General features: G+C 41.2%; 1 protein-coding gene across 5 annotated transcripts; it reads right to left on the bottom strand.

Moving 5' to 3' along the window:
• Positions 1-274: 274 nt before the first annotated feature.
• On the bottom strand, positions 275-13,228 carry LOC132993402 (sorting nexin-14-like). 5 transcript variants are annotated; one of them, XM_061063229.1, is made up of 31 exons: positions 12,899-13,228; positions 12,549-12,776; positions 12,298-12,418; positions 11,899-11,972; positions 11,543-11,621; positions 11,394-11,437; positions 11,202-11,289; positions 11,029-11,113; positions 10,777-10,933; positions 10,551-10,626; positions 10,365-10,409; positions 10,165-10,245; positions 9,850-9,964; positions 9,370-9,525; positions 9,136-9,260; positions 8,449-8,507; positions 7,938-7,964; positions 6,933-7,079; positions 6,118-6,250; positions 5,139-5,325; positions 4,512-4,595; positions 4,132-4,232; positions 3,732-3,843; positions 3,485-3,525; positions 3,196-3,315; positions 2,374-2,497; positions 1,720-1,884; positions 1,483-1,578; positions 1,256-1,347; positions 934-990; positions 275-509 (listed from the first exon to the last, which is right to left on the bottom strand). In XM_061063229.1, the coding sequence occupies exons 2-31, from the start codon at positions 12,683-12,685 to the stop codon at positions 471-473; spliced, it is 2,967 nt and encodes a 988-aa protein (XP_060919212.1). In that variant the 5' UTR covers positions 12,686-12,776; positions 12,899-13,228; the 3' UTR covers positions 275-470. The 5 variants fall into 5 exon arrangements, with proteins under 5 accessions (XP_060919212.1, XP_060919211.1, XP_060919214.1 ...); XM_061063228.1 differs by having other exon boundaries at positions 275-512; positions 12,899-13,225; XM_061063231.1 differs by lacking the exon at positions 6,933-7,079 and having other exon boundaries at positions 275-512; positions 12,899-13,224.
• Positions 13,229-14,310: the final 1,082 nt, after the last annotated feature.

The raw sequence follows: 14,310 nt of genomic DNA, 5'->3' as shown, positions 1-14,310 counted from the left end.
CAGAGAACTTCACACAGATCAAGTGTGGTGGTTTTTTACTTCATGAAAAGAGGAAATGTGATCGTATTAAGATAGATGTGAATAGATAATCAGAAGCTGGAGGTTTATAAATAGTACATTCTGTGTTCCACATTTCTTACGAAAACTATCTTGATTTATGTCTCAAATAGTCTGACAGCAGAGCTCTTCTACAGCGACACATAACAGGAAACATTGAAATGTGAGCTTAACTTCCCAAAACTGAACCCGAAAAAAAGGCACACAAGGAACGCTGTTATGGCATATATCTATATAATTTATTTTACAAAGTAAGTTACACATAACGCAGGAAGAGCTTCATATTTCCTGTTCATGCAGCAGCAGGTTTCCAGATCAGATGATATGAGCTACATGTTAGTTTAGGGTAACAACACTGACAAAAGTCTCTGCGTTAATACCTCCAATCCCGTCAGCTCGACCTCTTTGAAGGCTTACATCCAAGGAGCCATCACAGACGTCTCCTTCTGTACCTGCTGAGGAAACAAAAGCAAACACAAATCTAATTGGACCATAAAAGGAACAAGATGGCAACAAAACTTCAGAAGCTTTTTAAGAAGAAAAAACCTAGTATTCATGTGATTAACAGGGGACTTCCCTTTTTACAAAGAATACAAAAAATGTTTAAAAAGTATCCTTCATGTACAATAATCGTCATAGTAAACAGTACAACGGAAGTGATTCACTGCTGAACTCACAAATTCTCCTCACTTAAAGGAGCCATAACTCTTACATCATATTCATCAAGACAGGTTATCAACAGACGTTATTACATTCTCCAAAAGAAACACAGTGATTTATATTAATGCTAAAGCTGGTTTTATGAGCTCTCATTTCAAAGTGTCTTAGTTTCAGACTCTTCTTAGCTCTGCAGAAACCGAAGCTAGTCTCTGTTACCTTGTTGAGTTCAGGGAAAAGCTCCTGAATAGTGATGTCCAACAGCACATACGTCAGCTAAGGAAGGCGAAGAGAAGAGGAAAAGCATCAAGGCCGTTGATGAAAGACATTTTTACAATACTTACACAATGAATTGCAGAGGAATTTTTACATTGGAGAGATATTGCACAAAACACTAAATAAATCAGTGTTTGCTTACAGTCATGTATGAGTGTTAACATGGAGAGATACAGAAAATTCACTTCATTTCTAGCAGTGAAGGACAGACGTGCTGGAATAAACTTGTAAAGTGTTTGTGTGTTGGAGTGAGGGTCTTTTGTACCTGTTTGTTGAGAACAGGCTGTTGCAGTCCATCAAAGAGCAGACGTATGCCTTCATACTTGGCCTCTTCTCCGATACATTTCCCCAGAAAGTCTAAAAACATACACCTATAATGAATTTCCTAACCAACACTTTTTTTAATAATAACCACTTTTTCTCAGTTACAATGGTTTTATTTGTTGTTGTTTCTTTACAAAATTACAACTCTTGTAAGATCTGTATGAATACCTGGAATATATTTCATCATCTCGTCAAACGTCTTCCTGGCTCTGCTCTGCTTGTCCTGAGCCGAGCGAGGCTGACTGCTCTCACAGAACACCGAGTCTAGAAGGGCACAGATTATGTACGTCACACGATCATTTCACCTCCTTAAAGTACCGTGTTCAAAGAGATGGTTAAAGAATCACAGGTTCACCACCCCTCCCTCTCAGCATCACATTAATGTGAACACGTCTTCATTAGTACCTCTGAGTAGTGTGATGAGTGACACGAGCCGGTGCTCCTGGACCACCTGGTTCAGTTTGTACTGGAGGCAGTAGTCCGTGTATGCTTCCAGTGTGTTCTTCAACAGGATCCTACCGGTCATCAGCAGGTGGTGGAGCCAGTCGGGGATGTGAAAGACAACCCGGCCTGACAACATTTAAGTTGAACAAGAAGAAGAAAGAAAAAACAATGAGCTCTACATCAGGGCTTTAAGGTTGTACTTTTCATGGTGCTGATAAATGGTGCAGCACAATTCTACAAAGACTTCATTTTTTAAAATAAAAACAAACTTTTTTTTAAGACTTATTTTTGGGCTTTTTGTAACTTTATTGGAGAGATAGGACAGGGGATAGAGTTGGAAATCAGGGAGAGAGAGAGTGGGGAATGACATGCGGGACAGGAGCCGCAGGTCGGATTCGAACCTGGGCCGCCAGCTTGGAGGACTATAGCCTCCGTATGGGACTACCCACTGCGCCACCAGCGCCCCAGTCCTCTTTTACTTTAAAGCAGTTTTTAACTTCAAAGTTAGAAAGCTCACTTGAGGTGTCTTGCTCAAAGACACGCAGCGTGAACACAAACTTTCCTTTCCTGTCATCAATAAGATTTGATGGACAAACTCATGGGGAGCTCGCTCACCTATATACATCAAGTAGTCATACACCCCTTCCACGTTGATCATTTCCATGAAGTAGTTCTGGTTGTGCCTCTTCTCACTCAGCTCTGAGCGGTTGGCATTGTTTTTGAAGACATCATTGAAGAGCTACGAAAGAGAGATTAACATCCGACGTTAAGACTGAAGCCCTTTGACCTTCACCTTTTCTGCTCCGAGTAAATAAATATGCAGTTTATGATTGTTTGCTTTTTATACCAAATAAAGTGATCAATGTATACAGTGCATAGAAAGCCCATCTTTATTCCAAACTGTACGTATTTATCCCTGTATTAGACAGTCATATCTAACTAGTCTGATGCGGGGCAAACATCACTGCATGTCATCGCTGATACAACTTAAAAATATACAGTATATGTTATACATACATGATAAAATATGTTGACCCAGACTGTTGCAAACTCTGTATGCATTTACATTTTTCTGGAAAAAACTATAAACAAGACATATTACCATGTGGCTTAGCTCATGATAAAAAAATCAAGATAACCAGTGGCTGTGATGTCTGGTTCTTAAAGTCCAGTCAAACGTTCCCTTATTTCAGGACAGCTGACCCGGTAGAAAACATTGAAAATAATTGAAAACTGATATTTTAACACATAGATAATAAACAAGGGTGTAAAAGGTAACCATAAAGCTTGTTTGGAAGTTTAAACTACATTTCAGCATCAAGCACGACTCCATCTGTACTGAAAGATGACAATTCCTGCAGCCCAGGCTTGCAGACAGAGAGAGAGAAAGAGAGAGAGAGAGAGTGAGAGAGAGAGAGAAAAAATAGAGTCCCCAACCTTTTTATCATTTTCCGAGGTGGGGCTGAGGATGGTGAGCTCAGGGCGGCTGGGTTTAGGTTTTGGAGACTCGCAGGAGTTGAAGAAGGACTGGATGAAAGGCTCCAGATGCTGTCCTTTCTGACAGAGACGTCACAGCAGGGATCATTTGTTAAAGCTTACAATGACAGTATTACTTCTAATGCAGGTGTATTTGTCTAATTTGAAGGGCACATTTGCAGTGAAGGAAAGGTTTGTATTGTGGAAGAGCAAACACACAGACACAATCAACCAGGAATGCATTTCTTACCTCTTTGATCAGTTTGCTGGGGACTGACTTGATGATTTTCCCTGTGAAACATAAATACATCATCACAGTGATGCCTCATCTGAAACACACACATCTATTCTCTGCACCGACAGGCCATTAAATATAGAAAGATAAGGTAAAGATAGGCCACTGATTAAACGCTAACACAATGTGTCTGACACTTTAACTGAGTGCTGTTGTTCAAACATGATCTATCTCACTGGTCTTTATCTCACTCATACTGTACCCAGGTTCACGTCAGGTAACATCTTGTCCAGGAACTGAGACTCCATACTGTAAGGAGACAGGAAGTCGGCAAGCAGCTGACTGTTGCTAAGCTCCGGGTGCTGCAGGAGTTTCTGCAAAGAAAACACATGATGACATCGATATTAATTTTGCATGGACATTCATGCCTCCCTCAGCATCCTGAATTTGGAACTTGTGAGTATTAGCCTGAAAATGACATGAGCCCAATTTCATCATCCAGACCTTACAGACACAGCAGTTTGTAAAAAAATAAAATTTTCATACCTCTGCAAGGAACATTACATATGTAGAAGTTGTTTTTGTTCAATTCTGGCTCATCCCTCAATCTATCAATCTGCAATGCGGATATAAAGGGCAAATAAAGCAGAAATGTAATCTACCTGCAGGTATTCCTGGAACTCTTCACGTTTCGATGTGAGAAACTCGTAGTTCTTGGGACCAATGATTCTCTTGGAAGGCAACTGTGCGTCTGGAAAAGAGCCTGCAGAGGGTGTAAGAATTCACAGAGAGGAATGCCTGTATGATTCAAAACACAAGCTCTCTTTTCCCTCAGTAGGAAAATAATTCAGTTTACCAAATGAAATTTTACAGCAGGACTTTGAAACCTACACGACCCTTGAAATGAATGTTCACTTAAAAGTAATGTTCTGTGAATCCTTTTTGGTGAGTAATTCCTTCCCTCTGCCAGTCAGTGAAAAGCATAAAATGTACAGGCTCTGCAAAGATAACCAGAGTAAACATAGACAGGAAGAAACCTTACCGTGAAACTCAGTGAGCTTTGATTCAAGGACATAGAACTCGAGATATCTTCTGTACACAGACCAGTGCTCAGTCTCGTGTCCCACTGCCGCACAAACACACAGAGGGAAAACATACAGTTAGATTTTAGAGGTTAGATCTACTGTAAGTTAGATATACTTTAAGTTAGATCTACTTTAAGTTAGATCTACAATAGGTTAGCCTCATCTGTGCACGCAGCACAACTCCACATGTCATGGGATGTCAGTGAGCTAAACAAACACAAGTAAACGCTTTGAAGATAATTTGTGTTTATTTTCTCAGAATCAACGGATCATAAAATCCCTGCTTTGTTTGCTAATGAGTCATACAGCTACCAATCAGATCTTATACAACCACTCCCCTGCTTTTCTCAGAAGCAGGTTGACTAAGATCCAAGTGTAACCCTTGATAGTGTAATTCACTAGAGAAATATAAAAAAATGTAAGCAATAATTTCAGGTATTTATTGGTCAAATTCATTCTCAGAATGTTAAAACCTTCCCTTCAGAACAAGAGCAGCTCACTGTGAAACACCGCACAGTAAAGTAGGGTAACCTCTCTGTGGGGACAGAGAGAGGTTATCCCGGTACAGGTCTGCAGAGTCTCACCTGCCTTCCGGTCATTGCGCTCCACGTCGATACAGAACACAGGAATCCTCTCCCTCTTCACATCATCATCGTAAAAATCAATGTAGGGGATAGTGATGTTCCAGGCTGAGAGGTTTCTCGGTGTACTGGGAGTGGAGGCTGCCTCCATGGGGGCGTCGTCCTCCAGCACCATCATGGCTTCCTCCACCTTGAACGGAAGGAAGAGGAAGAGTTTAAGGTCGGGCTCCGTTAAAGTTCTGTTGATTTTTAAGTGAGTCTTCAACTTGTGGCCAGAGTACAATTCAAAACACTGCATGTCCTTCATTCTCCACTCAAGAAGGGATGTTAAAGAAATCTCACTCTTCACCAGCTGTGGAAGACAGGTTTACATGTTATATATATCTGTACATATACATAAAAAAGGGCAGTCATCATCAGACATTAATGGTTAGAACTGAACACAAAGGATTGTTTTGCTCCATAGAAATATACACGTAGATACCGCTTCTGGGCTTGTGAGATGCAGGAGGACGGCTGTGGTGACATGTTGCTCTTGTGAACCAGAGCGGGCATCTACTTACAGATATGATGTATATTAGCCAAGTACGGAAAACACTGAAGGTCAAGTGGTGCTTTCAACAGCAGAGATCGAAGACTGAAACCTTTGATATTGAACTGGAAAACTCAAAGGAAGGAATGGTTCCTTTCATTACTCACTAACACACCCAAGTGGTTACTACAGTGAAAGTACAGGAGAGGTGCTCGGTTGAAATTTTGAAGTTGCTTATTTTGGTTTAGATTAAACAATTATCTTTTTATTAAAGCCCATGTTTGCTATTTTAAAGCCAGCATGTAACATTCATCTTAGGTAAAAACACAGAATAATTTGTTTCAAGTTTAAGAGCAGATTGTAAAGGAAATCATTATTATATCACTATTACAACAAAAACTGTGTATCACCTAAAGATTTGTGTTTTTGAATATTTTGAATTAGCCTCACCATATCGTCTTCTCCCTCTACCAGCCCATAGGACGGCAGCATGGCTCCCTCCATGGTCGTGCTCTTGAACACTCCTTTGATCTTGCTGCCAATGCGGCTGATCCCAAAGGATTCGCCCCTCTTTGACGTGTTCCTGCAGGCCGTACAGGGAGGTGATTAGACAATGTGTGAAGGAGGAGACGCGCATCGCTTCAGCAAAGCGCATGCAGCCTGAAAGATGTGACAGGAAAGAAAACTGTAGAGGAGAAAACATGAAGCAAGGAGCACAGACTGCATCACTATCATGATTGTACAATAGGGGGAGGCGGGGTGGGGGGGAAAAAAAGCTAAGGTAGCCATCCCAAAGCCAAAACGTCACTTCACAGCCATCTCACAATGAAATGCCTGGGTTGTTGTTTAGGGGCGGCAGCAGGGCCAGAAGCAGACACAGCACACAGCAGTGATTTCATGAACAGATGTCTAGTTGGAGGAGGATCACAATGTTAAATGATCGCAAAATGCCAACTGGAAACGACACATAACATCACAGGTGCTATGTAGGAGTGTTAGTTAAATCAGGGGGGGGGGGAAACACAATATAAGCCTTAGAAACTGGACATTGTAAAGTCACTGTTATGTCAAAAACAAGAGTCAAATCTTTAGCCTAAACAAATCCAGAGTATTGTTGGACACACATAACAAATAGAAACAGAATCGCATGCATCGGTCCAGCCATGCAAGCGTCTGGAGGGGACCAGGGGGTGACATGGGAGGAAAAGTGGACAGCATGACATCACACTGAGCGACCTGTGACACACGGATGGACCCTGACTTACTTGGGTGATGAGTGGCGGTGGGATAGCGAGCCGTATGGTAAGGTTGTGAACGTGGACTGGGCATGGAGGGAGTTAAAGGATGCAGGTGAAGAGCTGCCAGAGGCGGTGAACAGTGAGGATGGGGACTCGGGGCTCCAGTCCCAGGAACTATAAGCAGAACAGGGTCACGTCCCCCGATGGGCAAGAGGAGGGAGAGGGCCGTGGATTGTACCGGGGTCAGGCAGTATGGTGGTTACAGAATCAAGAGTGGACACACAGACACAGCACGGGGGAGGCAATACAGAGATGGAGTAACGGGGCAGACAGACGGGCAAAGTGGAGGGGAGGGGGGAGGTTACTGAACTGCAGACATGGAGGGAGTTGAAGCTCTAGGTTGGTTGTCTTGTTATGGAGTGCCAGTATGAACTACTATCTACTTGTTTCTCCTTTAAGTCATGCTGCTTTGAAAACTGTCTAAACCAGATTTAAACATTCTTCCTAAAGCTTCCCTGCTGTAATTCTATATTTTTTCAAACCAAAGACTTTCATATGTTTTAATCATTTTCTTATCAAATAAAGCCTGAACTGATGGAGAATTCCTATTGCATAGACTCAGCAGCATCTCTGCCGATTAGCCTCCTTAAATATTATTAATGATGACTCATGCAAAATGATTAACAACATTAGCTGATTGAGGTCACTTTTTTACAACCTTCTCTCATTTGCATTCACAACACAGGCATCAAATCAAACATCTATTTAGCAGTGAAATGAGATTAGCAAAAGAGTTAAACATCATTATCATTTGATGAAGGCGTGCTCATCGAACTGTAGCCCTGATTACAGGTGGCAGAGAGCACAGATCATTGGGAATAAAAGGCAGCACATGTTCCTCTGTACACCAGTCAGGCGACAATGAAGTGTTGTTTGTATCTTGCGTGCAGCAGCACTGCTCAGCCAGCCACTGTTTCTTTTTTTATTTTTATTTTTTTTTTCAAACAGCACACACTGATGCCTTATACTCACCGGATGTCATCCAAACTCAGGCTATTTCTGGAACAATATGCACAAGGAGTTAGTGGCAGGGCCCCCGTGGCCACATACACACCGCACCCCGAGATACACACACTGCAGTCCGTACCTGGGATCATGTCACCTGATTTCAAACGTACATTTCATACAATACTGGCAAGAATTCTCACATATCTATTTCTAATTAGAAGCGATTTTAGGCTGCAGTTGCTATAAGGATGCAGTGAACTGTAGACTTTGAAAATATCCATAAATTATAAGTGAAATTCTAAAACAAAATGAAGGAACTTTGAATGCATATTGGTGCACACGCAAAAATCAAAGCATTAAACAGATAAACTTCTAGTCACACATTCTGTGTTTAGTATCTTTCTGTGAATAGATCCCAATAAATCATCATCTGTACTTTATATTATATCACAGATTAAAACATGTACTTGTTAACATAAAGGTCACACTGAGTTTTGTTCCACATCAACTCAAACGTTGGTAAAGTGAAACCTACCTGCTCATCTTGGAGTTCCTGGTGGGGGACTCGGCCCCTCTCAGAAGCTGGCGGAAATACTGGAGAAGGCCATGAAGAAGAGAAAATAAATGAAAGTGATTTTTAGGTTAATCACAGCTAACTCGTCACTTAAAAAAATCACTACCATATGTATCAAGTGACCACATAATGTCTTACTAATAATCATGGCTGCACTGTTTATTGTTGAGCAAGAATAGAAGTGGCTAAAAAATAAATAAGAATAACATTTATGTGCAGGGGCACTGTTCATAAAGCCAGTGCCCTGCTGTGGACAATGACTGAGCTCTGGTCCACCCAGCTGTATTCAATGAAACGGCCTCTGAGGGGTGAAATTCGGCTTGGCAGCTTGGCATTTGGCCAGCGTCGGCTCATTGGCCAGTTGCGCTTCTGGTATTGATGACATGTCCGATAGTGGTTGGTGGCTGAGAGATCGGAAGAGGATAGTGCAAGAGAGTCACTGAATCAAAAGTTCATTGTTTTGTTACTTCTGAGACAAAAATCTGAGGACATTAACATTCAGTCTGAGCTTAAGACAGACTTGTTTTGAAGGATTGTAGTTGAATTTAGAGCACGCACAAACGGGTGAAACAGATTGAGGCTGAGGCATAAATTGCCGAGCTGGCTGACAGTGAGTTAAGTGATTGAATTCTGGGTGTAGGTGCCTACCTCGTCACTGTGACAAAACATGGGGGTGAAGACATTCTCCAGGAGGGACAGGACGTGCTCGTAGGCTTCAAACAAACACCTCATGGTCTGCAGTTTCACTACCTCTGCATACGGGCCCTCTGCAACTGGAATTAAATCAAACAAAAAACATGGTATTAGCATACATTCTTCTGAAGGTTTTGTAGAAATGTAGAAAAATGATTTAGGCGATTATTGGAAGATGCTGTCACATACTGTTGCGTATTTCTTCCACTATGAAGGGGTCGAAGCGGATCTTGTCAATGCTCTCATCCAAACAGTAGCTCTCATAGATCTTCTTCACCTCCCCATGAAGCAATACCTTCTCTGAGTCAGATAGCTCCGGACAGAGAATCCTGTCATTGAACTCCTCTAAAAAAATACATTCAGAAATTTCAGTCTCACTGGAATATGAAAGTCAGGATTATGTACAGTCTTTAGTGAGTTTTCCTGATTCACTTCTGACTGATTTCCTCTGTGTTGCTAAGCGATTTCTCCTGAATACTTCTGAAGTTCAACCAAATTCAAGAAAATTTACATTTTTAAAATGTAGAAACTTAAAATGGTCTTTTTGCTCCAGTGACTGTGGGCCACAAGATAAGCAACTCATTTACATATTGACGGAACAAAAATATAACCCTGACTGGCAGCTGAGCTATCTTTTAAAAACATTTTACAGGTTTATGACATGCCTACCAACTGCGAGGCAGAACTGGAGCACATGGACAGCTCCTTCTTGCTTCAGGAAGTTCATGAAACGGAAGAGGAGGTCTTGTTGCTCTCGGATTTCCTTCAACTCCAGCTTCAGCACCTGATTAAGAGTGAGACGACAGAAGTTGTCTGTAAACAAAGATAAGATCTTCTTACTCACTGGTATGCTCCTTAAGACCTGATGTATTACGCAAAAAAAAAAATCAGCATATTGTGATAACCCAAACGATAATTGAATGCAGTATCTGGTGGTTTGCAGGGGAAGTGGTTCTTACACTCTGGATCAGATGAAACACTTACAGAGGGCTTCTTGCTGCGGGTATCAGAGTACTTCTGCAGGAAAGGAACCAACGTTGACGAGGGCTCCGTGGCTGCTTCAGGCTGGAGGGACAGACATCGTTAAGAAGAACGTGTTTATCCAACACGTCCTCTGCAGCTATATGTTCACATTCAGACTGTACATGGAACTGCCTATGAATATCAGGTCACAGTATACTTACAGGGGAGTTGTCTATGAATAACAAAAGTAAATGATTCACTGTGTCCTAAAATGAAAGAAAAGAAAAAGTTAGTTAGACCACAAAACTCCTAAATCCAGTGTTGACTGACAAGCATCTGTAGAATGGCTCAAGTTTAAATAGTTTTAGCTTTAGGAAAAAAATGGCTGAAAATGTGTCTACACTCACAGGATCAGCCAAGTAGTCCAATGAAGGAAGGAAGACAGAGCCAGCCAAGACCTCTCTAATGAGGAGAGTAAGAGATCTGGAAGGAGTGAGGAGATAAGGCAGCAGGAAATAAGAAACTGAAAGCGTAAAGAAGGATCCTTGTCTACTTGTTGCCAGCGTCAGTGCTGTCAGACTTTCTCATTGAGGACAGTAATACACACTGAGGCTGTGGAGAGTCCTGGGTTACCTGCAGTCTGTAGCCTTGGGTGGTAGGATGTAGGGGAAGAGCATCTCAGTCAGCTTCCTGAGGTAGAGGAGCTCATCTCGGCGACTGCGAAGGGCCACATGGAGGTCAGGACCGTATTCTTCCAGAGCAGCTTGTTGAAGAAACTCGCTGTTCTTAACTACGGAGGGGGAATAATAGAGCGGTGTTCTCCTCACTTTCTTTTTCAGGTGAAAACAAAGAACAGACTTGGTGGATTATGCAGATCAGCAATACCTCTCTGTCTCGCTTTGCTAATTATTTCAATGTGCTTCATGGAAACTTTGAGAAGTTTCTGTGTGATGAGCAATGCCACGTCCACCTAAGAAAACAAAAAAAAAAGCACATCACAACTAAATCCTGCTCAGTCAATTAGAATCCAAAGATTTAGTTCATACAGCAGTTTGTACTTTCTGGGTGCGGCGGACCAACACGGCTGCAAAGAAGCGCAAAGTCACTCTCAGCTCGTCGACAAACGCCTCATCATCTGTGATGTCTCTGGAAGCAAACAGAACATAGTCACAACCGTCACAACATAAATCATATAAAATACTATTTAAACTTGATTATAACATACACTAAAAGTAGAACAGATGGCATACCTATACCAGGGATATACAAAATTTTCCAGAACCAGCTCCAGAATCTTGAAGACAAGTAGATCAGACAAATTAGTTTGGTGGGAAAACGTAAACTACTAATTTCATTCAAATGTATTGAATCACGATTAATTAATGAATTAATGTATTACCTCTGAAAGGGAAGCATCCACCTTAGAAGGAACCTTCAAGTCAAGCCATGGTTGATAATTTTCCAGTAATAAAGTCGGTCTAATGTTGGAACAAATAGAAAAGAAACACCTTTCATGAACACAAGAGGGCAGTGTAACATCATCCATAGCTTGATACAATTTTTTATTATTGTGCATACTGACAGCTATGACAAATCAAATGAGTTGAATTAAGACAGAATTACCAAATAAGAATATGATCACATAGAATGAAGGCAGAATTATCCATAGAGTCTATTTATTATCAACAACCACAGTTGACTGAAATGATCATAACACGAGACAAGACAGTACCACATCAGAAACAGGTATCTTACCTGTGCCTTTTGCATTTGATTTTCCCACAGACGGCACAGCTGTGGCCCAGTGGAAACAGCTCCTGTTGGTATGTCTGCAAGAGACAATGAACATGTCGAAGATAAACATCATGTACAGCGATCCTATCATTAAAACACCAGTTTGTTCATAGAAACAATATGTGATGTACAGTTTCTTATTTGAGCTTGGAGACACTAAACACCAATAAGAACTTAAGTTAACATGGTCCTATCATGCAAGCCCCCCCCCCCCCCCCCCCGGAAATTATGTGAACCAAAACCATTTAATGTAGGCTAAAGCATGAGACACGCCAAAAAGGTTATTATAAAAGGAACAAAGTCAGAAGAGCATGCAATTACATTTTATCAGTGGGCATTAATTATTGCTTTTTAATCTACCTTATTCTTTGGTTTGATGGAGACAAAAATGTTGGGCAGCAGAGACTCAGGCCCCAAAGAGCAGTAGAAAGTGATGACTCCAGCCAGGAAGGACCAAAACACCATAATAATGTGAATATATCTGTCAAAACAGAAGAAATGTTCTGTTATTAGTAAAGTACTATGTTTAAGCATGTAGAGGGAACATATGAGGATGTTAGGGATGTCATATTTTAAGAAGAAATGATGACGTATTAAAAATGTATATTTACCTGTTTAAAAGCAGAGTGGTGAGCAGCAGTGCCAGCAGCAAAAAGCAGAAGACTGGATATTGTCTTCCCAGCTCTCTGAAACGCTCTAGCTTCATCCTGCCTCTTATTTTATGCAGGAAAGTCGTGATGCATCCCATTTTTGTCGCTTTGGCAGTCTATTTGCATGTAGTCTCTTACATATTGATTGTAAAATTAGGATAACCCCATGGATTCTGAGGTCAGTGGAGTCTGAAAATACAGAAAAGGCGTGTTTCAGCCACACACCACAGCGTCAACAAAAAATACTTTTTTATTGCCAAGAGAGATTATTGCAGGTGGCACTGATTTTAGTAATGCGCTCCAGCACTTACTGTAAATGTACGGTGTATGTTATGGGCCATTTTCTCTGTAGTCCAGCAGCGACACCATCATGATTTTGCAAAAAAAACAAATACGCAGGCTGCGTGTTTTTAGGGTCAGCGGAGGAGAGGCGAGGTGCCGTACACAGCTGTAAACCACAGCAGGATTAGAGGTAATTACGCAGCGTAATCTGTATGTAGACTGTCCTTAAACTCAAACACTGCGAGGCTAATGGCTGCGCTGCGCTAGCTGTCATTTCGGGTCCATTGAGGGGCATCTGATCGTCTGCGCTGGAGACGCGTGATGTCACCTCCGCTGTGCTCAAAACAGCAGCCTTTAACATAATGGCCACTGTCGTTCACAAACAACCGAGAGCATATATATGATCCTGTCCATACTTCAATAGAAGAAGAAATAAAACACGGCGAGGTATCGAGACGAGATCGAGTTTGGAGTAGGTTATTTCTATTTTCTGAATTAAACGTGGGTAAAGTGAACTAAGGCAAATATCCCATTGTGGGATACACAACTCACCGTGAAAGATGAAAAAACTCAGCAACCAAATAATGTCCAATATTTTCTATTAATCACCAGTTAGCCAACTGCCAATTAATTAGTTTCGATACCAGGTAGGCTACAACCGTGTTGTTGCTATGGTTACGTGCAGATCATGAACAGATACCCTGATGCTGTCCAAAATGACAACTGAAGAGACAGCGGGTTTGCTATTTAAGATATTACTTTCAATTAATTACGTTTCCATTCCCCATTTATTCTAGTCACGGCACCACACTATAAACACGCCCTGCCCAGCGCTTCAACTGGGAGTTAACGCCGCCAAAAAAATAACGGACAATTTTATATAATCCCATGTTCTGTTACGTTAAAAGCATTAATACTTTAAATTAGTCAGAAAATTTAAGCGCTTTAAAACACAACTTGCTGACAAAACATCTTATATTAAAAGGTCCAACTGTGTTATTTAGGTCAGCCTTACATTGCCCTTGGGTTTTTCAGATCCTGTAAATAGACCATTTTCTCCGAAGTCTGAAATTAACAGGAAAGGATGAACAGCAGTATTCATTTGAGTTCTGGTGGTCTCACATCCACTCATTATGGTGAACAGTAAGAACACAGACTGCTGTTTTTATTCATTTAAAGCGTTTATAGAGATGTCTTCGGCATGTTCTTGCATAGACCTACCGGTAATTCATATTTCAAATATTTTTAATGGTGTTGCCTACAGGAATTCTTTGAAGAAATACGCCTGTTTTAAAAAAGGCCCATCATCCGTAATGACCTGCTGTTCAACAGTGAACTTTAATTTCTTCACTGGACAGGAAGATAAATTAAAAATCACTGTAAAATGAGGCGTCACAAGGAATACATGTCAAACTAAATCAAACACAGGCCAATTTGTATC

The sequence above is a fragment of the Labrus mixtus genome, chromosome 18 (genome assembly GCF_963584025.1).
Source record: "Labrus mixtus chromosome 18, fLabMix1.1, whole genome shotgun sequence".
Classification (NCBI taxonomy): Eukaryota; Metazoa; Chordata; class Actinopteri; order Labriformes; family Labridae; genus Labrus; species Labrus mixtus.
This window is presented reverse-complemented; position numbering and strand designations above follow the sequence as displayed.

What these genes read in the sequence shown, in the direction of transcription:
- LOC132993402 (XM_061063228.1), bottom strand. Translation starts at nt 12,685, where the DNA reads ATGGGATGCATCACGACTTTCCTGCATAAAATAAGAGGCAGGATGAAG. An exon ending in CCAGTTCTGCCTCGCAGTTG is followed by an intron (nt 9,526 to 9,849) that starts GTAGGCATGTCA and finishes GTATTTTTTTAG; the next exon opens with AGGAGTTCAATGACAGGATT. An exon ending in TTTTCCCTGAACTCAACAAG is followed by an intron (nt 513 to 933) that starts GTAACAGAGACT and finishes TTGTTTCCTCAG; the next exon opens with CAGGTACAGAAGGAGACGTC.